This window comes from Saccoglossus kowalevskii, chromosome 4 (assembly GCF_978046115.1).
Source record: "Saccoglossus kowalevskii chromosome 4, keSacKowa6.1, whole genome shotgun sequence".
Taxonomy (NCBI): Eukaryota; Metazoa; Hemichordata; class Enteropneusta; family Harrimaniidae; genus Saccoglossus; species Saccoglossus kowalevskii.
The window spans coordinates 34,461,454-34,488,772 of NC_140644.1; the positions used below are offsets into that span (position 1 = coordinate 34,461,454).

The 27,319-nt window shown below is 33.4% G+C and overlaps 1 protein-coding gene and 1 long non-coding RNA gene across 2 annotated transcripts in view; one reads left to right on the forward strand and one right to left on the reverse strand.

Annotated features, from left to right (window-relative positions):
* Positions 1-2,553: 2,553 nt before the first annotated feature.
* The window catches only part of LOC102801909 (monocarboxylate transporter 13-like), a 30,113-nt gene continuing 5,347 nt past the window's right edge, over positions 2,554-27,319 (reverse strand). The window contains exons 2-5 of the mRNA XM_085498089.1: positions 16,850-17,116; positions 7,264-7,407; positions 6,001-6,777; positions 2,554-2,823 (exon numbers count right to left, since the gene is read on the reverse strand). Coding sequence (XP_085354215.1) covers positions 2,597-2,823; positions 6,001-6,777; positions 7,264-7,407; positions 16,850-17,033 — 1,332 coding nt within the window. The 5' untranslated portion in view covers positions 17,034-17,116 and the 3' untranslated portion in view covers positions 2,554-2,596. The remainder of the gene's footprint in view (positions 2,824-6,000; positions 6,778-7,263; positions 7,408-16,849; positions 17,117-27,319) is intronic.
* On the forward strand, positions 5,077-5,631 carry LOC144356790 (uncharacterized). The gene is made up of 2 exons (XR_013421526.2): positions 5,077-5,231; positions 5,501-5,631. It is a non-coding gene; the product is annotated as an uncharacterized LOC144356790 (long non-coding RNA).

Here is a 27,319-nt window from a genome sequence, read left to right on the forward strand (position 1 = left end):
TGACTGAATGACTACAAATAGACCCTGGAAAGTATATATTGTTAGAATCGCCAGACTTCAAGCTTTTCACAAGTGTATTTTGCATGCCCGTATCTGCATTCTACGACGCGTTACTCAATCAAAGGTGAAAAATTACTTTTTCTGTAAAAAAAATAATTACGCATTTATGCTGGCGATAAGAAGTATTTTTTTCACTTTTCCTAGTTGTTCAATAGTCTGGTAAATTGAATGTGTCTGGTCAGTTTTATTCAAGCAACGCGTTTTAAATAATAGTGTGCTGAATTTCAATTACTGTTTTAGTCGCATTGCCCCCAACTTAAACCACAACTCGTTGGTAAATAATCGATTAAATAGTTTGTCTGGACACATTCAAGTTCCTCTCATTATCACCTTAAAGCTGTGAAAATTTGGTGTTAATCCGACGACAATAAGTATACGTTATTTTTTGTTAAAGACCTTGTATTTTGAAAAACATAAACTCCTAGAAAACGTCCATGAAGTCACAGCAAAGATTTTCAAGCTTGTTTATCGGCACAATCAATTTGTTTTCCCATCAAGGTCTGTTTTAACATGTGTAGGGACATCAAAATGTGTAAGGCTATTGGAAACCAAAAAAATAAAGAAATGGGATAGCTATATTTGGATAAATTCGGCATATGAAAACACCAAAATCAATGATGTGTGACCTTGTGTCTGACACATTCATATGCAAATGACTAATCTGTGAAACAAACAGGGGCGGGGACAAACCACTCAAATGTTTGGAAACACTCATTGTGTGTCAGATAGCTACTGATAACACATCCTAACATTGCTTTGTCTTGAGTTTATCTTTGAAACTTATAGGCACACAGATTAAACCTGTGTTGTTGATTTTGGAAAACACTACTGAGGCTGCCTTGCTTTCCTTCAGAAAATCTACATTTTAACCAACTTACATGACATTCTATGTTATGTTGACTTTATCATATGAAAGTTTATAGTGCATTTCATCAATTAATAAATAAATGTGAAAATCGTAATTTTCAACACAAATAATAGTCTCGCTACCTTAAACACTCAATACTCGGAAAAAATAAATATGTATAGTGTAGTATTGTCTATCAAAACGATACTTTTATGATAATGCATGTAGTGTTCTTTATTGTAGGTAATATTTTTTTTCTGATGATCCGTTTTTATTCTAATGCTCCGAATACCCTTACAGGAAGGGGGAATCAGAGCGATTTAGCGGCTCAGCATGAACTGCGCCCGCAATTGCTGTACTACCGTGTTCTTTTGTTTTTGAACTTGTTACAATTCTATAATATACAAAACCACAAGGCCGTTACCCCAAGAAAAAAAAATCAATAATAAAAATCAACTCATATTAAAATTTAGAAAACCCAGTGTATTGTATCAGTGTCCATTAATGGTACCGAAAAAGACAAGATTAAAACAAACATTAATGAAAACAACTCAGAAAAAAACAGAAATTGTCATTGTTCATTCTAGTCATTTAAATTTAAGGCAACTGTGACAGACTGTCCTTATATAGACAACACATAGACATAACTATCTTGTTATTATTGAGTTGATTGGGTTGACATCGGGCAGCGCCCTCTTGAGTTCTTTATTGTCATCGTATACACTCCTGTATACCTTCAGCCATATATATACCGGTAATAAACTAGTAGTGGCCTTGCTACGCACGTTCATTGCCTCTATGCCTCTTACCAGCCTGTATATGAATAGAGACAGAAGTGCAACTAAACAGATGAAATACAGGGCACTATTCTACTCGCCTGAGAAAGAACATTTTCTAGGTATGAATTTGGTAATAAACATGCTTGAGTCCAGAAATTAATATTGCAATAAAACGTGCCTGGGGCCAGGAATTTTGTTGTTGTTTGTTTTTCCCACATTAAAGAAATTAAAAAATGAAGGAGTTCTTCATCAATCAAAAAGCACACAAAACAGGTAAATCTAAAAACACTAGCCCAAAGAATATGTTACAAGACATCGCTGCTTTGAAAATATCAACTTTGGTTGCAATACAGCAGCCATTGAGGGCATAGTTCATCATGAGCCGCTAAATCACTCTGACACCCCTCCAACTGTTAGTATTGAAATTAAATCATATGATCAATAAAAGCATTACCTACAATTAAGTGGGCACCAGACGGGGTAAATATATATCTTTAATAGTACATTTCACGTTTATTTCAGTTCTGAAAATCCTGATCTACTATAACACTGTAGAAACATATGCAATTTATTCCTTACAAACCTAAGAGACACCATACCATGTATATATCATGAATGTATGCTGTACATCAATCAATTCATGGTTTTAAATAAGCCTAAGAGAGAGCATGGACGTTTAGCTATTGGCAACACTGATTTGCATGAGAAATAAATATACCATGTGACTCTGTTTGTTTTTGAGTCCTAATAAAGGGTTTTAAGTGAGGAGTGGACCCGTAGTAGTGATTATTGATCCTGTACAATGCCCCACAGATCTCAATCTAATCATTCAATGGTTCACTTCATTGGAGTAATGTCGCAAAGGTGTATTTCTTTCAATGTGTCTTTTAATCAAATACAAAATGATGTCTTACATTACAGAAATTAATTGAAACAGTGTTTTATCATCTTCACATGTCATGCTAATATTCTCAGAATGTTGCTTCTCATCTGTCTGATATGTTCTTCTCATAGTATGGTTGTTATGTCGTCTCTGTAGGATATGAGTTAAACTAAACACAATAGCACTTATTAGTGCACTAATTCCTGTGCAATAAAATGCAACATCTGCTGAACCAAATATGTCGTACAACTTTCCTGCAAAATAAAACGATTCTTAAATTACTGGAGATTAGTAACACATATGTTCACTTAGACTTATCTAATTTGATTTTGTTTCTAAGTCTACAAGACTATAAATGGCCCTAGAATATAAATCACAAATATTGGTAATAAATCGATTCTATTTTATGCTGGAAAGACCAACCAAAAATGATGGGCATGATGATTATAAAGAAGAATACAATGTTTTTGACAAAAGGTAAGCAAACCATTATAAATAATAGTCATCATAGTTTACTGTGTATGTGTGATATTACTTTTCTCATTTATTTGGGTGTATTCAATGTAATGGATTTACTTTTCTCATTTATTTGGGTGTATTCAATGTAATGGATTTACTTTTCTCACTTATTTGGGTGTATTCAATGTAATGGATTTACTTTTCTCACTTATTTGGGTGTATTCAATGTAATGGATTTACTTTTCTCATTTATTTGAGTGTATTCAATGTAATGGATTTACTTTTCTCACTTATTTGGGTGTATTCAATGTAATGGATTTACTTTTCTCACTTATTTGGGTGTATTCAATGTAATGGATTTACTTTTCTCACTTATTTGGGTGTATTCAATGTAATGGATTTACTTTTCTCATTTATTTGAGTGTATTCAATGTAATGGATTTACTTTTCTCACTTATTTGGGTGTATTCAATGTAACAGATTTACTTTTCTCACTTATTTGGGTGTATTCAATGTAATGACTTTACTTTTCTCACTTATTTGGGTGTATTCAATGTAATGACTTTAATTTTCTCACATATTTTGGGTGCATTCAATATAATGACTTTACTTTTCTCACTTATTTGGGTGTGTTCAATGTAATGAATTTACTTTCCTCACTTATTTGAGTGTATTCAATGTAATGACTTTATTTTTTCACTTATTTGAGTGTATTCAATATAATGACTTTACTTTTCTTACTTATTTGGGTGTATTAAATGTCATGACTTTACTTTTCTCACTTATTTGAGTTTATTCAATGTAATGACTTTATTTTTCTCACTTATTTGAGTGTATTCAATGTAATGACTTTACTTTTCTCACTTATTTGGGTGTATTCAATATAATGACTTTATTTTTCTCACTTATTTGAGTGTATTCAATGTAATGACTTTACTTTTCTCACTTATTTGGGTGTATTCAATATAATGACTTTATTTTTCTCACTTATTTGAGTGTATTCAATGTAATGACTTTACTTTTCTCACTTATTTGGGTGTATTCAATATAATGACTTTACTTTTCTCACTTATTTGGATGTATTCAATGTGATGACTTTACTTTTCTCACTTATTTGGGTGTATTCAATGTAATGACTTTACCTTTCTCACTTATTTGGGTGTATTCAATATAATGACTTTATTTTTCTCACTTATTTGAGTGTATTCAATGTGATGACTTAACTTTTCTCACTTATTTGGGTGTATTCAATGTAATGACTTTACTTTTCTCACTTATTTGGGTGTATTCAATTTACTTTTTTCAATTATTCAAGACAGGTTTGTTTAATGTAATGGCTCATGTTTCACACAATGCACACACTCACAAGATAACTATGAACGATTCCACTCTGCATCGCATACAGGAGTTAATCAAAGACATCTTAGAAAGAACTGAGAGTATTGGAGGTACATTGTACATGAATAAGAAATAGGGAACATGGTTATCATAAAATTGCCTAATTTATGCAAATTAAGATAATTAACAAACATGTATTTTTTATATTTTGCATCAGTGAATTACAGTTTGTTGGTTTCTAAGATATCACTAAACAACTAAAATTAAGGTATGCATATTAATGAAGTCACATGGCCATATATGGTCATCTGATATGTAAGCTATATCTCTCATTTGGTGATACAATTATAGCATTGGTTGTGCTTACAAGCTTATGTGTAATATAGTTCTCTAGATAGAATTATGCATATCAATGAGATCACATTACCATATTTGGTCAGGACATATGATATGTAGTCATATTTCTTGTCTGATGCTCTTATGATAATCTTGGTTGCATGTTTGTGTCTGTAACAGTGCTAATTATTAGCATGTCTGTAACAGTACTAATTATTAGCATGTCTGTAACAGTGCTATATAATTATTAGCATGTCTGTAACAGTGCTATATAATTATTAGCATGTCTGTAACAGTGCTATATAATTATTAGCATGTCTGTAACAGTGCTATAATTATTGTAACTCCTGCGGAGTGTTGTCTATTCGTTTTGCGCTTTGGCGCTGTTTAAGTGCTGTTTTACCTTCTGGTGCATAGCGCCCTCTGGGGTTGAAGGTCTCCAGCGAAGATTAAATAGTTATGACGCAGTTGTAATGTGCGTCCACTTTCTCTAGTTTTTCATGACTATTAGCTGTGACCCGGAAACGAGGTATGATTTTATAGTTTTTTGAACATACACCGATTTCAGTCGATATGATTTTGTGTAATTTTGAAGTCTTTTGCAAGAGAAATCGAGAGTTTTCTGATCGTGAACCCGAGTGGTATAAAATGGTCGTGTTGTGTTGGTCTGACCTATGACCCCAATTCGTTCGCACTTGTATTAGCTGTTGATGGCGTTTTACCGCACTATCTCATTCAGAATAATATGTTATTGTATTTGTGTACTTAAGATTGTTATTATTTTATTTTGCTTCACAGTTTTACGTGATTGTGATTGTGATTGCCAATGTGAACTGTGATTAAGGACCACATGACTGATTTATCGTGATTCATGTGAATAAGTTGAACACAGTGAAGAGTGAATAAAACGATATATTGGTGATATAGAACTGAGTGACTTGTCAATATCTTAATCGACACTCATATAACACAATTATTAGCATGTCTGTAACAGTGCCATAATTATTAGCATGTCTGTAACAGTGCTAATTATTAGCATGTCTGTAACAGTACTAATTATTAGCATGTCTGTAACAGTGCTATAATTATTAGCATGTCTGTAACAGTGCTAATTATTAGCATGTTGGTATATGTGCTGTAAGATTTTTCTTGAAAATGGTTATGTTTGATATCATCATCCACGTCCATGTATCTTAATAACTAAATTTATTGTGCCAGATTATGCATATTGAACTGTACTCGTATAATTCTGTAGAGCATGATCTAGTTAGCAAATTATGACAGTATTCACTACTTACCTGCTATGGGAATACCGACGAAACACCCCAAACCAAATGCTGTAAGGTCGAGTCCAATTGCACCTGTAAAGTGTTCCTTGTATACAGAGTCCTTTACAACAACGTAATGAAGAGAATTGTAAATACCATTTGAAAAGCCAAATAAAACACAGAAACATGCAATCCACCAGTAGCCAATAATCACAGGAAATGCCAAGTTTAACAGCCCCCAAAGAACAATGCTTGCAATAAATATAACAGCAGGAGAGATTACTCTGCGGTCCACAAACCAGCCATGTAGGAGCCGAGTTGCAAATGAGCTTGCACCAAGTATAGTTATCAAATAAGAAGCATGCATGGGTTCCACTCCAAGATCAGAAACACGCAGCAGAAGAAATGTTACAAATGTATGGCTTGATGCACTAAGAAAGAACAGTCCAACTAGTATTCCTAACAGCAGTGGGCTAGCACAAATGATGTGACAACCAAAGATTCTGCATATACATGAGTGGCATTTATCATTGATGACATCACTAATTTTTAAATCCTCTTTCTTGTCAGTTGGAAGTGGTCTTAACAGTGCCGCAGCAGCTAAAAGGTTTGCAGCCAATCCACTGAAAATAATGTAGGTGCCTCTCCAACCATAGGTAATGATCAACCATTGACATAGCATAGGAAGTCCCATCACCCCTAATCCATATCCAGCAGAAGCTAATCCATTTGCAAGAGCATGTTTTTTATTGAAGTAGTGTCCCAATAATGCGAAGGACTGCACATAAGACAACGAAAGTCCAAAATCTGAAAATAATCAAAACAGAGTACTCATGTCATTTCATTACACAGTAATATAAAAGCCTACAGGATATCTTGGATACACAGTACATTCTTCCAAATTCCTTTTAGCTTACACTAAATATATCTTCAAAGTCAAATGCTAAAGTGAACACATTTGATCCCCAACATCTTGTATCCCATTCTTTAAGAACAAGATTAGTATACAAAAAACACGTAAACAATCAATAGTATAATGTGCCTGATATACAGTTCAGGCACTTGTCTTAATTTCTAACTCTATGCTGTTGCACTCATGATTTAATGGGCAATGCATACTGACAGACAGGTGGGGCAGTTTGTTTAAGATCTGTATGTCCTTATAAGACACTGTCAGATTACAGTTTAGACAAGTTTTACAGGTCATGTAGTCATCTGTATTGAACTAAATCGAGTCAGAATAATTTATTGATTCAATATCATTATAAAAAATTAATGATGTATATGTCTTACTTGCTAAGAATCCACTTGTGATGCATAGAACTATGACGTCATTAGCAAACGCACAGATAAACAGACTAAAAGCACTCAATATAGAACCAATAACGGCAATTAGACGGTATCCATATTTATTACTCAAAGCAGATGATATCGGAGCTGAAAATTAAACAAATATAAGTCAAAATTTAAAGTAAATGAACAAGCCAAGATAGGCTTAAATAGGTAATGTGATTCTTAAGTAAACGACAGTGCTACTCTGACATCAAAAATAAAAATAGACCATGAACACAATTGTTGACTTTTCTATCTGCACCTTATCTAAGATGTTTTGAAAACAAATACGCTGGTATAAAAACTTCATCACACCAATGCAGGCATATTGTGTGTTTACCAATACAGGCATATTGTGTGTTTACCAATACAGGCATATTGTGTGTTTACCAATACAGGCATATTATGTGTTTACCAATACAGGCATATTGTGTGTTTACCAATACAGGCATATTGTGTGTTTACCAATGCAGGCATATTATGTGTTTACCAATACAGGCATATTGTGTGTTTACCAATACAGGCATATTGTGTGTTTACCAATACAGGAATATTATGTGTTTACCAATGCAGGCATATTGTGTGTTTACCAATGCAGGCATATTGTGTGTTTACCAATACAGGCATATTGTGTGTTTACCAATACAGGAATATTATGTGTTTACCTATGCAGGCATATTGTGTGTTTACCAATGCAGGCATATTGTGTGTTTACCAATACAGGCATATTGTGTGTTTACCAATACAGGCATATTATGTGTTTACCAATACAGGCATATTGTGTGTTTACCAATACAGGCATATTGTGTGTTTACCAATACAGGCATATTGTGTGTTTACCAATACAGGCATATTATGCGTTTACCAATACAGGCATATTGTGTGTTTACCAATACAGACATATTGTGTGTTTACCAATGCAGGCATATTGTGTGTTTACCAATACAGGCATATTGTGTGTTTACCAATACAGGCATATTATGTGTTTACCAATACAGGCATATTGTGTGTTTACCAATACAGGCATATTGTGTGTTCACCAATACAGGCATATTGTGTGTTTACCAATACAGGCATATTATGTGTTTACCAATGCAGGCATATTGTTTGTTTACCAATACAGGCATATTGTGTGTTTACCAATACAGGCATATTGTGTGTTTACCAATACAGGCATATTGTGTGTTTACCAATGCAGACATATTGTGTGTTTACCAATACAGGCATATTATGTGTTTACCAATACAGGCATATTGTTTGTTTACCAATACAGGCATATTATGTGTTTACCAATGCAGGCATATTGTTTGTTTACCAATGCAGGCATATTGTGTGTTTACCAATGCAGGCATATTGTGTGTTTACCAATACAGGCATATTGTGTGTTTACCAATACAGGCATATTGTGTGTTTACCAATGCAGGCATATTGTTTGTTTACCAATGCAGGCATATTATGTGTTTACCAATGCAGACATATTGTGTGTTTACCAATACAGGCATATTATGTGTTTACCAATACAGGCATATTATGTGTTTACCAATGCAGGCATATTGTTTGTTTACCAATGCAGGCATATTGTGTGTTTACCAATGCAGGCATATTGTGTGTTTACCAATACAGGCATATTGTGTGTTTACCAATACAGGCATATTATGTGTTTACCAATACAGGCATATTGTGTGTTTACCAATACAGGCATATTGTGTGTTTACCAATGCAGACATATTGTGTGTTTACCAATACAGGCATATTATGTGTTTACCAATACAGGCATATTATGTGTTTACCAATGCAGGCATATTGTGTGTTTACCAATACATGCATATTGTGTGTTTACCAATACAGGCATATTGTGTGTTTACCAATGCAGGCATATTGTGTGTTTACCAATACAGGCATATTGTGTGTTTACCAATACAGGCATATTATGTGTTTACCAATACAGGCATATTGTGTGTTTACCAATACAGGCATATTGTGTGTTTACCAATGCAGACATATTGTGTGTTTACCAATACAGGCATATTATGTGTTTACCAATACAGGCGTATTATGTGTTTACCAATGCAGGCATATTATGTGTTTACCAATACAGGCATATTGTGTGTTTACCAATACAGGCATATTGTGAGTTTACCAATACAGGCATGATATGTGTTTACCAATGCAGGCATATTGTGTGTTTACCAATACAGGCATATTGTGTGTTTACCAATACAGGCATATTATGTGTTTACCAATACAGGCATATTGTGTGTTTACCAATACAGGCATATTGTGTGTTTACCAATACAGGCATATTTGGTGTTTACCAATACAGGCATATTATGTTTTTACCAATGCAGGCATATTGTGTGTTTACCAATGCAGGCATATTGTGTGTTTACCAATACAGGCATATTATGTGTTTACCAATACAGGCATATTGTGTGTTTACCAATACAGGCATATTGTGTGTTTACCAATACAGGCATATTGTGTGTTTACCAATACATGCATATTATGTGTTTACCAATACAGGCATATTATGTGTTTACCAATACAGGCATATTGTGTGTTTACCAATACAGGCATATTGTGTGTTTACCAATACAGGCATATTATGTGTTTACCAATGCAGGCATATTGTGTGTTTACCAATACAGGCATATTGTGTGTTTACCAATACAGGCATATTGTGTGTTTACCAATACAGGCATATTGTGTGTTTACCAATACAGGCATATTGTGTGTTTACCAATACAGGCATATTGTGTGTTTACCAATACAGGCATATTGTGTGTTTACCAATGCAGGCATATTGTGTGTTTACCAATACAGGCATATTGTGTGTTTACCAATACAGGCATATTGTGTGTTTACCAATACAGGCATATTGTGTGTTTACCAATACAGGCATATTGTGTGTTTACCAATACAGGCATATTGTGTGTTTACCAATACAGGCATATTGTGTGTTTACCAATACAGGCATATTGTGTGTTTACCAATACAGGCATATTGTGTGTTTACCAATACAGGCATATTGTGTGTTTACCAATACAGGCATATTGTGTGTTTACCAATACAGGCATATTATGTGTTTACCAATGCAGGCATATTATGTGTTTACCAATGCAGGCATATTGTGTGTTTACCAATACAGGCATATTGTGTGTTTACCAATACAGGCATATTGTGTGTTTACCAATACAGGCATATTGTGTGTTTACCAATACAGGCATATTGTGTGTTTACCAATACAGGCATATTGTGTGTTTACCAATACAGGCATATTGTGTGTTTACCAATACAGGCATATTGTGAGTTTACCAATACAGGCATATTATGTGTTTACCAATACAGGCATATTGTGTGTTTACCAATACAGGCATATTGTGTGTTTACCAATACAGGCATATTGTGTGTTTACCAATACAGGCATATTGTGTGTTTACCAATACAGGCATATTGTGTGTTTACCAATACAGGCATATTATGTGTTTACCAATGCAGGCATATTATGTGTTTACCAATGCAGGCATATTGTGTGTTTACCAATACAGGCATATTGTGTGTTTACCAATACAGGCATATTGTGTGTTTACCAATACAGGCATATTGTGTGTTTACCAATACAGGCATATTGTGTGTTTACCAATACAGGCATATTGTGTGTTTACCAATACAGGCATATTGTGAGTTTACCAATACAGGCATATTATGTGTTTACCAATACAGGCATATTGTGTGTTTACCAATACAGGCATATTGTGTGTTTACCAATACAGGCATATTATGTGTTTACCAATACAGGCATATTGTGTGTTTACCAATACAGGCATATTGTGTGTTTACCAATGCAGGCATATTGTGTGTTTACCAATACAGGCATAGTGTGTGTTTACCAATACAGGCATATTATGTGTTTACCAATACAGGCATATTGTGTGTTTACAAATACAGGCATATTGTGTGTTTACCAATACAGGAATATTATGTGTTTACCAATGCAGGCATATTGTGTGTTTACCAATGCAGGCATATTGTGTGTTTACCAATACAGGCATATTGTGTGTTTACCAATACAGGCATATTATGTGTTTACCAATACAGGCATATTGTGTGTTTACCAATACAGGCATATTGTGTGTTTACCAATACAGGCATATTGTGTGTTTACCAATACAGGCATATTGTGTGTTTACCAATACAGGCATATTGTGTGTTTACCAATACAGGCATATTATGTGTTTACCAATGCAGGCATATTATGTGTTTACCAATGCAGGCATATTGTGTGTTTACCAATACAGGCATATTGTGTGTTTACCAATACAGGCATATTGTGTGTTTACCAATACAGGCATATTGTGTGTTTACCAATACAGGCATATTGTGTGTTTACCAATACAGGCATATTGTGTGTTTACCAATACAGGCATATTGTGAGTTTACCAATACAGGCATATTATGTGTTTACCAATACAGGCATATTGTGTGTTTACCAATACAGGCATATTGTGTGTTTACCAATACAGGCATATTATGTGTTTACCAATACAGGCATATTGTGTGTTTACCAATACAGGCATATTGTGTGTTTACCAATGCAGGCATATTGTGTGTTTACCAATACAGGCATAGTGTGTGTTTACCAATACAGGCATATTATGTGTTTACCAATACAGGCATATTGTGTGTTTACAAATACAGGCATATTGTGTGTTTACCAATACAGGAATATTATGTGTTTACCAATGCAGGCATATTGTGTGTTTACCAATGCAGGCATATTGTGTGTTTACCAATACAGGCATATTGTGTGTTTACCAATACAGGCATATTATGTGTTTACCAATACAGGCATATTGTGTGTTTACCAATACAGGCATATTGTGTGTTTACCAATGCAGGCATATTGTGTGTTTACCAATACAGGCATATTGTGTGTTTACCAATACAGGCATATTATGTGTTTACCAATACAGGCATATTGTGTGTTTACCAATACAGGCATATTATGTGTTTACCAATACAGGCATATTGTGTGTTTACCAATACAGGCATATTGTGTGTTTACCAATGCAGGCATATTGTGTGTTTACCAATGCAGGCATATTGTGTGTTTACCAATACAAGCATATTGTGTGTTTACCAATACAGGCATATTATGTGTTTACCAATACAGGCATATTGTGTGTTTACCAATACAGGCATATTGTGTGTTTACCAATACAGGCATATTGTGTGTTTACCAATACAGGCATATTATGTGTTTACCAATACAGGCATATTGTGTGTTTACCAATACAGGCATATTGTGTGTTTACCAATACAGGCATGATATGTGTTTACCAATGCAGGCATATTGTGTGTTTACCAATACAGGCATATTGTGTGTTTACCAATACAGGCATATTGTGTGTTTACCAATACAGGCATATTGTGTGTTTACCAATACAGGCATATTGTGTGTTTACCAATACAGGCATATTTTGTGTTTACCAATACAGGCATATTATGTGTTTACCAATACAGGCATAATGTGTGTTTACCAATACAGGCATATTGTGTTTTTACCAATGCAGGCATATTGTGTGTTTACCAATGCAGGCATATTGTGTGTTTACCAATACAGGCATATTGTGTGTTTACCAATACAGGCATATTATGTGTTTACCAATACAGGCATATTATGTGTTTACCAATACAGGCATATTGATTGTTTACCAATACAGGCATATTGTGTGTTTACCAATACAGGCGTATTATGTGTTTACCAATGCAGGCATATTGTGTGTTTACCAATACAGGCATATTGTGTGTTTACCAATACAGGCATATTGTGTGTTTACCAATACAGGCATATTATGTGTTTACCAATGCAGGCATATTGTGTGTTTACCAATACAGGCATATTGTGTGTTTACCAATACAGGCATATTGTGTGTTTACCAATACAGGCATATTGTGTGTTTACCAATACAGGCATATTATGTGTTTACCAATGCAGGCATATTGTGTGTTTACCAATACAGGCATATTGTGTGTTTACCAATACAGGCATATTGTGTGTTTACCAATACAGGCATATTATGTGTTTACCAATGCAGGCATATTATGTGTTTACCAATACAGGCATATTGTGTGTTAACCAATACAGGCATATTATGTGTTTACCAATACAGGCATATTATGTGTTTACCAATACAGGCATATTGTGTGTTTACCAATACAGGCATATTGTTTGTTTACCAATACAGGCATATTGTGTGTTTACCAATACAGGCATATTGTGTGTTTACCAATACAGGCATATTGTGTGTATACCAATACAGGCATATTGTGTGTTTACCAATACAGGCATATTATGTGTTTACCAATACAGGCATATTGTGTGTTTACCAATACAGGCAAGTGTTCTTACCATAACAATGAAACACAATGACAAGTGTACTTACTAGAACAATGAAACACAATAACAAGTGTACTTACCAAAACAATGAAACACAATGACAAGTGTATTTACCAAAACAGTGAAACACAATGACAAGTGTACTTACTGAAACAATGAAACACAATGGCAAGTGTACTTACTGGAACAATGAAACACAATGGCAAGTGTACTTACCAGAACAATGAAACATGATGGCAAGTGTACTTACTGGAACAATGAAACACGATGGCAAGTGTACTTACCAAAACAATGAAACACAATGACAAGTGCACTTACTGGAACAATAAAACACAGTGACAAGTGTACTTACCAAAACAATGAAACACGATGGCAAGTGTACTTACTGGAACAATAAAACACAATGACGAGTGTACTTACTGGAAAAATAAAACACAATGACAAGTGTACTTACTGGAACAATGAAACGCAATGACAAGTGTACTTACCATAACAATGAAACACGATGTCAAGTGTACTTACCATAACAATGAAACACGATAGCAAGTACACTTACCAGAACAATGAAACATGATAGCAAGTGTACTTACCAGAACAATGAAACATGATGGCAAGTATACTTACTGGAACAATGAAACACGATGGCAAGTGCACTTACCATTACAATGAAACACGATAGCAAGTACACTTACCAGAACAATGAAACATGATAGCAAGTGTACTTACCAGAACAATGAAACATGATGGCAAGTATACTTACTGGAACAATGAAACACGAAGGCAAGTGTACTTACCATAACAATAAAACACGATAGCAAGTACACTTACCAGAACAATGAAACACGATAGCAAGTGTACTTACCAAAACAATGAAACACAATGACAAGTGTACTTACTGGAACAATAAAACACAGTGACAAGTGTACTTACCAAAACAATGAAACACGATGGCAAGTGTACTTACTGGAACAATAAAACACAATGACGAGTGTACTTACTGGAACAATAAAACACAATAACAAGTGTACTTACTGGAACAATGAAACGCAATGACAAGTGTACTTACCATAACAATGAAACACAATGACAAGTGTACTTACCATAACAATGAAACACAATGACAAGTGTACTTACTAGAACAATGAAACACAATAACAAGTGTACTTACCAAAACAATGAAACACAATGGCAAGTGTATTTACTGGAACAATGAAACGCAATGGCAAGTATACTTACTGGAACAATGAAACACGATGGCAAGTGTACTTACCATAACAATGAAACACAATGACAAGTTTACTTACTGGAACAATGAAACATAATGGCAAGTGTAGTTACCATAACAATGAAACACAATGACAAGTGTACTTACCAAAACAATGAAACACAGTGACGAGTGTACTTACTGGAACAATAAAACACAGTGACAAGTGTACTTACCAAAACAATGAAACACAATGACAAGTGTACTCACTGGAACAATGAAACACAATGACAAGTGTACTTACCATAACAATGAAACACAATGACAAGTGTACTTACTGGAACAATGAAACACAATGACAAGTGTACTTACTGGATCAATGAAACGCAATGACAAGTGTACTTACTATAACAATGAAACACAATGACAAGTGTACTTACTGGAACAATAAAACACAATGACGAGTGTACTTACTGGAACAATAAAACACAATAACAAGTGTACTTACTGGAACAATGAAACGCAATGACAAGTGTACTTACCATAACAATGAAACACAATGACAAGTGTACTTACCATAACAATGAAACACAATGACAAGTGTACTTACTAGAACAATGAAACACAATAACAAGTGTACTTACCAAAACAATGAAACACAATGGCAAGTGTATTTACTGGAACAATGAAACGCAATGGCAAGTATACTTACTGGAACAATGAAACACGATGGCAAGTGTACTTACCATAACAATGAAACACAATGACAAGTTTACTTACTGGAACAATGAAACATAATGGCAAGTGTAGTTACCATAACAATGAAACACAATGACAAGTGTACTTACCAAAACAATGAAACACAGTGACGAGTGTACTTACTGGAACAATAAAACACAGTGACAAGTGTACTTACCAAAACAATGAAACACAATGACAAGTTTTCTTACTGGAACAATGAAACACAATGACAAGTGTACTTACCATAACAATGAAACACAATGACAAGTGTACTTACTGGAACAATGAAACACAATGACAAGTGTACTTACTGGATCAATGAAACGCAATGACAAGTGTACTTACTATAACAATGAAACACAATGACAAGTGTACTTACTTGAACAATGAAACACAGTGACAAGTGCACTTTCAAAAACAATGAAATACAATGACGAGTGTACTTACTGGAACAATAAAACACAATGACAAGTGTACTTACGAAAACAATGAAACGTAATGACAAGTGTACTTACCATAACAATGAAACACAATGACAAGTGTACTTAATGGAACAATAGAACAATGAAACAGCATGGCAAGTGTACTTACTGGAACAATAAAACACAATGACAAGTGTACTTACTGGAACAATAAAACAAATGACAAGTGTACGTACGAAAACAATTAAACACAATGACAAGTGTACTTACTGGAACAATGAAACGCAATGACAAGAGTACTTACCATAACAATGAAACACAATGACAAGTGTACTTAATGGAACAATAAAACACGATGACAACTGTACTTACTGGAACAATAAAACACAATGACAAGTGTACTTACTGGAACAATGAAACGCAATGACAAGTGTACTTAATGGAACAATGAAACACAATGGCAAGTGTACTTACTGGAACAATAAAACACAATGACAAGTGTACTTACTGGAACAATAAAACACAATGACAAGTGTACTTACTGGAACGATGAAACACAATGACAAGTGTACTTACCATAACAATGAAACACAATGACAAGTTTACTTACTGGATCAATGAAACACAATGACAAGTGTACTTACCAAAACAATGAAACACAATGACATGTGTACTTACTGGAACAATAAAACAGGATGGTAAGTGTACTCACCAAAACAATGAAACACAATGACAAGTGTACTTACTGGAACAATGAAACACTATGACAAGTTTACTTACCAGAACAATGAAATACGAAAAGCCCGATAGATGCTATAAGAGATATCTTTCCTGCACCCTCACCAAAATATTCCTTCAGTCGTACAAGCAGTACTGCCACTGATGCAGCTAATCCATCGAAAAATAGTTCATTCATATGAGCACTACAAACAATAAACCAGCCCCATCCACCATCAGGTGCCATTTTTGAAATATGTTGTGTTCACATTGAATTCTATTTATCAATGGAACTGTGTTTTCATTGTCTCTTGTCTAGTGTATAATTTACTGTAACAGAAATAATAAAAACACCATTATCAGCATTAACAGCACAGTCTTATCTTAAATAATAGCAAGCAAGGCCTACTTTAGAAATATCTCATGGCATGGAATTTATACCAATATCTATCTGGTATGACTTTTTTTAATTTGTGTATGGTAATGCAATTATGTGGTGTGAATTTGTGAAATATGCATATACTAGTAGTTACGGGAAAGATTTCAATTATTGGCCAATCTAAAACAGGGTTACATAAAAGTTTTTAATTATTGACTAGTCCAAAACAGTGTTACATAAAAAGTTTTTAATTTCCAACCAGTCCAAATCATGGTTACGTGAAAATGTTATTCAATATTCCATTCTACCATTTTTCACCTCCAAGTGTTTGCATTCTCAATGTTTTGGTGTTGCTATGTATGTTCACCAGTTATTTACACATATTAATGAACCTGAACTCTTTTTTAGATGTTATGAAAGATAGAAGGAAACTCATTGTCTACAGAAAACCAAATATATTTTCATGACAGTTCATACAAAATAAATTTATTTACACTAATTTATATAAATGTCTTAAATAGTTAGTTGACTATAATCCTATGTTTACAATTTAAAATGATATCCTCAATCAAAAAAAAGGAAATTCACATAACTTAACTTTTCACAATATGATGGGGTAGAATTTCTAACGTGAGTAGAATTTCCTGGCAACTAGTGTGTCTATAATTGTATGTAGCATATATATGTACATATACATTCTGAAATTTGTTTTCTAAAATGATGTCATCAAGATATTATTATTTCTACCAGGAAAAAGCATGCGCTGTATCATGCAATTTGCAGAACTAGCAAATAAAAATAAATGTACATGTATCACAGTCACAAAGAGTACTCATCCGAAATGTACATGTAGTTCTTCGCAGAGCTTGTGCATTAAACTTGGATATTTTATCGAAAACGAGCTGGAAATTTCAAATTCGCAGGACATCAAGTAATCAACACAAAAATTAAACAAAATGGTGGACCTTGAAATCTCAAGCAATAGAGGGCGTACACAGCGTGACACGCATCCTTGAGGGATTAGGCAGATTCACACCTTTTAACAATAACCGTCTTTTTTTAGTAACAGTGATTAAGGTCATGTATGAATCTTTTATACTTAAATTCTGGTACAAATTAAACACTGAATACATGTTCTTGATACAACAATTTCCAAATTAATTAGAGAAATTTAACACACAAGATATCAGCATCTGCATGTCTATAACCTCTGCATGTATTAGCTCTTGGGTACCTATTGTGTATGCGATTTCAGACATGTAGGGATATGTAAATTAATACTCAATAGATATTACAATAATTTGGTACTATCCCATCTGACATAATACAATAATTTGGTACTACCCCATCTGACATATTACAATAATTTGGTACTACCCCATCTAACATATTACAATAATTTGGTACTATCCCATCTGACATAATACAATAATTTGGTACTACACCATCTGACATATTACAATAATTTGGTACTACCCCATATAACATATTACAATAATTTGGTACTATCCCATCTGACATAATACAATAATTTGGTACTACCCCATCTGACATATTACAATAATTTGGTACTACCCCATCTGACATATTACAATAATTTGGTACTACCCCATCTGACATATTACAATAATTTAGTACTATCCCATCTGACATAATACAATAATTTGGTACTACTCCATCGGACATACTACAATAATTTGGTACTACCCCATCTGACATATTACAATAATTTGGTACTACCCCATCTGACATATTACAATAATTTGGTACTACCCAATCTGACATATTACAATAATTTGTTACTACCCAATCTGACATATTACAATAATTTGTTACTACCCCATCTGACATATTATAATAATTTGATACTACCCCATCTGACATATTACAATAATTTGGTACTATCCCATCTGACATATTAAAATAATTTGGTACTTCCTCAATTGACATATTACAATAATTTGGTACTACCCCATCTGACATAATACAATAATTTGGTACTACCCCATCTGACATATTACAATAATTTGGTACTTCCTCATTTGACACATTACAATAATTTGGTACTACCCCACCTGACATATTACAATAATTTGGTACTACCCCATATAACATATTACAATAATTTGGTACTATCCCATCTGACATAATACAATAATTTGGTACTACCCCATCTGACATATTACAATAATTTGGTACTACCCCATCTGACATATTACAATAATTTGGTACTACCCCATCTGACATATTACAATAATTTAGTACTATCCCATCTGACATAATACAATAATTTGGTACTACTCCATCGGACATACTACAATAATTTGGTACTACCCCATCTGACATATTACAATAATTTGGTACTACCCCATCTGACATATTACAATAATTTGGTACTACCCAATCTGACATATTACAATAATTTGTTACTACCCAATCTGACATATTACAATAATTTGTTACTACCCCATCTGACATATTATAATAATTTGATACTACCCCATCTGACATATTACAATAATTTGGTACTATCCCATCTGACATATTAAAATAATTTGGTACTTCCTCAATTGACATATTACAATAATTTGGTACTACCCCATCTGACATAATACAATAATTTGGTACTACCCCATCTGACATATTACAATAATTTGGTACTTCCTCATTTGACACATTACAATAATTTGGTACTACCCCACCTGACATATTACAATAATTTGGTACTATACCATCTGACATATTACAATAATTTGGTACTTCCTCAATTGACATATTACAATAATTTGGTACTACCCCATCTGACATAATACAATAATTTGGTACTATCCCATCTGACATATTACAATAATTTGGTACTTCCTCAATTGACATATTACAATAATTTGGTACTACCCCATCTGACATAATACAATAATTTGGTACTATCCCATCTGACATATTACAATAATTTGGTACTATCCCATCTGACATATTACAATAATTTGGTACTTTCTCATTTGACATATTACAATAATTTGTTACAACCCCATCTGACATATTATAATAATTTGGTACTATCCCATCTGACATATTACAATAATTTGGTACTACCCCATCTGACATAATACAATAATTTGGTACTATCCCATCTGACATATTACAATAATTTGGTACTTCCTCATTTGACATATTACAATAATTTGTTACAACCCCATCTGACATATTATAATAATTTGGTACTATCCCATCTGACATATTACAATAATTTGGTACTTCCTCATTTGACATATTACAATAATTTGTTACAACCCCATCTGACATGTTACAATAATTTGGTACTATCCCATCTGACATATTACAATATTTTGGTACTACCCCGGCTGACATATTACAATAACTACACCATCTGACATATTACAATAATTTGGTAATATCCCATCTGACATAATACAATAATTTGGTACTACCCCATCTGACATATTACAATAATTTGGTACTACACCATCTGACATATTACAATAATTTGGTAATATCCCATCTGACATAATACAATAATTTGGTACTACCCCATCTGACATATTACAATAATTTGGTACTATCCCATCTGACATAATACAATAATTTGGTACTACCCCATCTGACATATTACAATAATTTGGTACTTCCTCAATTGACATATTACAATAATTTGGTACTATCCCATCTGACATATTACAATAATTTGGTACTACCCCATCTGACATAATACAATAATTTGGTACTATCCCATCTGACATATTACAATATTTTGGTACTACCCCGGCTGACATATTACAATAACTTGGTACTACACCATCTGACATATTACAATAATTTGGTAATATCCCATCTGACATAATACAATAATTTGGTACTACCCCCATCTGACATAATATAATAATTTGGTATTTCCTCATTTGACATATTACAATAATTTGTTACTACCCCATCTGACATATTATAATAATTTGGTACTACACCATCTGACATATTACAATAATTTGGTAATATCCCATCTGACATAATACAATAATTTGGTACTACCCCATCTGACATATTACAATAATTTGGTACTACCCAATCTGACATATTACAATAATTTGTTACTACCCCATCTGACATATTATAATAATTTGATACTACCCCATCTGACATATTACAATAATTTGGTACTATCCCATCTGACATATTACAATAATTTGGTACTACCCAATCTGACATATTACAATAATTTGGTACTACCCAATCTGACATATTACAATAATTTGTTACTACCCCATCTGACATATTATAATAATTTGATACTACCCCATCTGACATATTACAATAATTTGGTACTATCCCATCTGACATATTACAATAATTTGGTACTTCCTCAATTGACATATTACAATAATTTGGTACTACCCCATCTGACATAATACAATAATTTGGTACTACCCCATCTGACATATTACAATAATTTGGTACTTCCTCATTTGACACATTACAATAATTTGGTACTACCCCATCTGACATATTACAATAATTTGGTACTATACCATCTGACATATTACAATAATTTGGTACTTCCTCAATTGACATATTACAATAATTTGGTACTACCCCATCTGACATAATACAATAATTTGGTACTATCCCATCTGACATATTACAATAATTTGGTACTTCCTCATTTGACATATTACAATAATTTGTTACAACCCCATCTGACATATTATAATAATTTGGTACTACCCCGGCAGACATGTTACAATAACTTGGTACTACCCCATCTGACATATTACAATAATTTGGTACTATCCCATCTGACATATTACAATATTTTGGTACTACCCCGGCTGACATATTACAATAACTTGGTACTACACCATCTGACATATTACAATAATTTGGTAATATCCCATCTGACATAATACAATAATTTGGTACTACCCCATCTGACATATTACAATAATTTGGTACTACACCATCTGACATATTACAATAATTTGGTAATATCCCATCTGACATAATACAATAATTTGGTACTACCCCATCAGACATATTACAATAATTTGGTACTACCCCATCTGACATAATACAATAATTTGGTACTATCCCATCTGACATATTACAATAATTTGGTACTACCCCGGCAGACATGTTACAATAACTTGGTACTACCCCATCTGACATATTACAATAATTTGGTACTTCCTCATTTGACATATTACAATATTTTGGTACTACCCCATCTGACATATTACAATAATTTGGTACTATCCCATCTGACATATTACAATATTTTGGTACTACCCCGGCTGACATATTACAATAACTTGGTACTACACCATCTGACATATTACAATAATTTGGTAATATCCCATCTGACATAATACAATAATTTGGTACTACCCCATCTGACATATTACAATAATTTGGTACTACACCATCTGACATATTACAATAATTTGGTAATATCCCATCTGACATAATACAATAATTTGGTACTACCCCATCAGACATATTACAATAATTTGGTACTATCCCATCTGACATAATACAATAATTTGGTACTACCCCATCTGACATATTACAATAATTTGCTACTACCCAACTGACATATTACAATAATTTGGTATTTCCTCATTTGACATATTACAATAATTTGGTACTACCCCATCTGACATATTACAATAATTTGGTATTTCCCCATCTGACATATTACAATAATTTGGTATTTCCTCATTTGACATAATACAATAATTTGGTATTTCCTCATTTGACATATTACAATAATTTGTTACTACCCCATCTGACATATTATAATAATTTGATACTACCCCAACTGACATATTACAATAATTTGGTATTTCCTCATTTGACATATTACAATAATTTGGTACTACCCCATCTGACATATTATAATAATTTGATACTACCCCATCTGACATATTACAATAATTTGGTACTATCCCATCTGACATATTACAATAATTTGGTACTTCCTCAATTGACATATTACAATAATTTGGTACTACCCCATCTGACATAATACAATAATTTGGTACTACCCCATCTGACATATTACAATAATTTGGTACTTCCTCATTTTACATATTACAATAATTTAGTACTACCCCATCTGACATATTACAATAATTTTTTACTACCCCGTCTGACATATTACAATAATTTGGTACCATCCCATCTGACATAATACAATAATTTGGTTTATCCCATCTGACATATTATAATAATTTGGTACCATCCCATCTGACATATTATAATAATAATTTGGTACTATCCCATCTGACATATTACAATAATTTGGTACTTCCTCATTTGACATATTACAATATTTTGTTACAACCCCATCTGACATATTATAATAATTTGGTACTACCCCATCTGACATATTACAATAATTTGGTACTTCCTCATTTGACATATTACAATAATTTGTTACAACCCCATCTGACATATTATAATAATTTGATACTACCCCATCTGAAATATTACAATAATTTGGTACTACCCCATCTGACATATTACAATAATTTGTTACAACCCCATCTGACATATTATAATAATTTGATACTACCCCATCTGACATATTACAATAATTTGGTACTTCCTCATTCGACATATTACAATAATTTGTTACAACCCCATCTGACATATTATAATAATTTGATACTACCCCATCTGACATATTACAATAATTTGGTACTTCCTCATTCGACATATTAAAATAATTTGGTACTATCCCATCTGACATATTACATTTAATTTTTTACTACCCCGTCTGACATATTACAATAATTTGGTACCATCCCATCTGACATATTACAATAATTTGGTACTACCCCATCTGACATATTACTATAATTGTGTACAGATCTGACTTGGAGTAACCGGAAGTATTTTCCCACTTGTTGTATTAGCAGTCTGGAGGAGTACCAAGTAGTGTTTATACGGAATGTGCACAGAAAGGCTTGTTCTCAGTTTTACTGTATACTAGATCAGTACCAACAATAGACCAACCCAACGGAAACAGACAAGTCGGTGGATTTTCTTCGCGACTGTTTAGCACACAATCTGGTTTTGTGTTCAGTATCCGGTGAACTGCTGCATTTACTAATGGGCGTCACTTTTGCTCGATGATGTATATATTACAGAGCGCAATGTTTAAAATCATGGCATATGGAGCTAGCTCTGTGTTTGAAGCAAATGACTGAACAGACTAACATGTACTGTGTTTGAAATTCAATTGTTATGTTATATTTAAACAAGCAAATTGTAATCCATTCAAAGCATGTTTATATCAGTTGTTGTTTTGTGGCATTAACGGGACAGGGGGAAAGATAAGCATTCATTTACTTAGTGGACAGAGGCAGAGTTAATTACCCATGAGCACTTGGTGCAATCCATGGGATTGAGCATTAGATTTTTTCCCAACACTAGAATTATTTACCCACTTATATTAAAAATAAACATAACAGAACAACCTTCAAATCCAATGTAATATATAATATTATAAGTTGACTTATTTTGTAATTATTATTACTACTATGATCATTATATTATTATCTAACGATTTACTGATAAAATTAAACAATTGAATAGGATTGATTAGATTCAGAAATGATGTCATCGTAACATCGTACACATTTCTTGAAAAATTATGGAAATTGTTGATTCATAACAAAGTGATATTCTGCTGCTCTCCTTAATGTATATACAATTTTTGGTAATTATGATGATTAAAAAAAAAGAGGAAAAAATGATCACTCTCTATAGGAAGAAAAAAAATTATCAGCTGTCACACTGAGAGAAATTGTTACAATGTTTGACGGAGAAATTTGCAATTTAATAATTTCCTCCAGAATAAATTTTCTAGCTTGCATGTAAATGTCAACTGGATTTTGTATCACATGTCTGATGACCGCTATCTGTATACTATGTGCAAAAAAGGATGACCCTGTGACCCAGTTACCTGACCTAAGCCTTGAGGTGGTATTTCTTACTTTCTCAAAAAGCATGGATTGTTCTTTCATTCATGATAGATAGTGGCACACTTAATTCCATTCAAATTTGGAAGCACATTATTTATGAGTCGAAGAAGAATGCCAGAGAGAGTAAATGGTAGACTGGATTTGCCGGAAACCTCAGAGACATGGCAAGACAATGCTTTAATCAACAGAGGGTCTATGCTTTAATCAAATTATATTAAATTTCTGGGAAATTATTTGAAAAATTACCATTTGTTTAATATTTATTTCAATAATGACTATATGTGGTAAACCTATACACTGTACACCACTATGTGGTACTACATGTATCACATTATATCAAAATCATATCTTCAATAATATATTGACTATAATGTCTACAAGTTAAAGGGGCACCTTCCAGTTAAGCCTAATCTCACAACAAATTTACTTTCTGGACTAGAATAACAATGGATAACAAAAGATAGATTAACATTGTAAATAACATAAACAATAGTGTCCCATGATTCTTTGGTGTAATCCATGGGATTGAGCAGTTCCCCTTTAAGGGACAGGTGTTCAACAAGGATACCCCCCCCTCCCAATGTTACAATGCTTGATTGTTCTCTGGAAATGCACAAACTAACATTCAGATTAAATCTGGATAGACACACTTTATTGAATGAAACGTATATCAAATATTCATTATAACACCCAATTTTATGTTGCCCGAATCATAAATGAGAAGGGTAAGGTATAGGAGGGGAAAGTTTTCGTTCGTGGCATCTGTCATTGGTTATGTTAACTTTGGCTTGTTAGTGCAATAAGTCAAAAAACATTTATTCAACTGTTTTCATTTTACTATATATCCTGATTTAATAGATAGATAGATAGATAGATATAAATACTTAATATAAATACTTGGCCAAGTTCAAAATTCGTGTCTTATATTTTTTTAGATATTGGTAAAAAAAGTAGCTTAAAATCTACATTGGTTCTCCATGGGATCAACCTCAACTGAGAGACCTGGGTTCAAGCCCAGAACCCGGCTTCATTTTTTACCCTCTCTGTTACTTTTACTGTTTGTATTTACTGGTATTTTTTTTTTTTTTGGCATTTTTTGTTTTTAAGAAATTTAAATGAGGGCTTTCTATTTGATGTACCGCATGGCAGCTTACGAACCTTGTTATTCAATATATTCTGATTTAATATAAATACTTGACCAAGTTCAAAGTTTGTGTGTCTAGCTCCAATATTTTTTGAGATATTGATAAAAAAGTAGCTTAAATTCTGCATTGGTTATACAAGGATCCAGCAGACCTGGATTCAAGTCGTTTGGGTCATCAACTTCCAGGTCACGGTGGGTCAGGGGTCGTGGCGTTGAAGTCTTCAGTTGTTTTATATGTAAATAATAAGCGTGCGTACGTTGTTTTATTATATAATTCACGGTTTACATTGCAAGAAATTGTATGCAAACCATTCAAATGTAGAAGTGCTGTTTTTGTGCTAACATTTCTAGCTCGCCAGAACCATTTATTTATAAATCAAACACACTAATTGTACCGTTTTTGCTATATAATTACAGGGAGCCCAGGAACTATGATCAACTGTATGCAGTCTATATGGGGGGGGGGGGGGGTATCGGGTGGTATCTAGTGTAAGAAATAGGCAAGAGATGAAGGCTCCAACCAGCTCATATTATTTAAACTGGAAAAAAACAGACGAACAGAATGAAAAATAAAATCTATAAAAAAGTCTTTATTTCTATACTAGTATATAACCCTACCCAAGCCTATCTCTATGGAAAGCCACAGCTATCTTAAGTCGTACAATATCATATTATGTAGTGCATTTACCATGTCATGTAGTGCATTTATCGTATTATGTAGTGCATTTACCATGTCATGTAGCGCATTTACGATGTTGTGTAGTGCATTTATTATGTTATGTGGTGCATTTACGATGTTGTGTAGTGCATTTATCATATTATGTAGTGCATTTACCATGTCATGTAGTGCATTTACGATGTTGTGTAGTGCATTTATTATGTTATGTGGTGCATTTACGATGTTGTGTAGTGCATTTACCATGTTATGTAGTGCATTTATCATGTTATGTAGTGCATTTACCATGTTATGTTGTGCATTTACAATGTTGTGTAGTGCATTTACCTTGTTG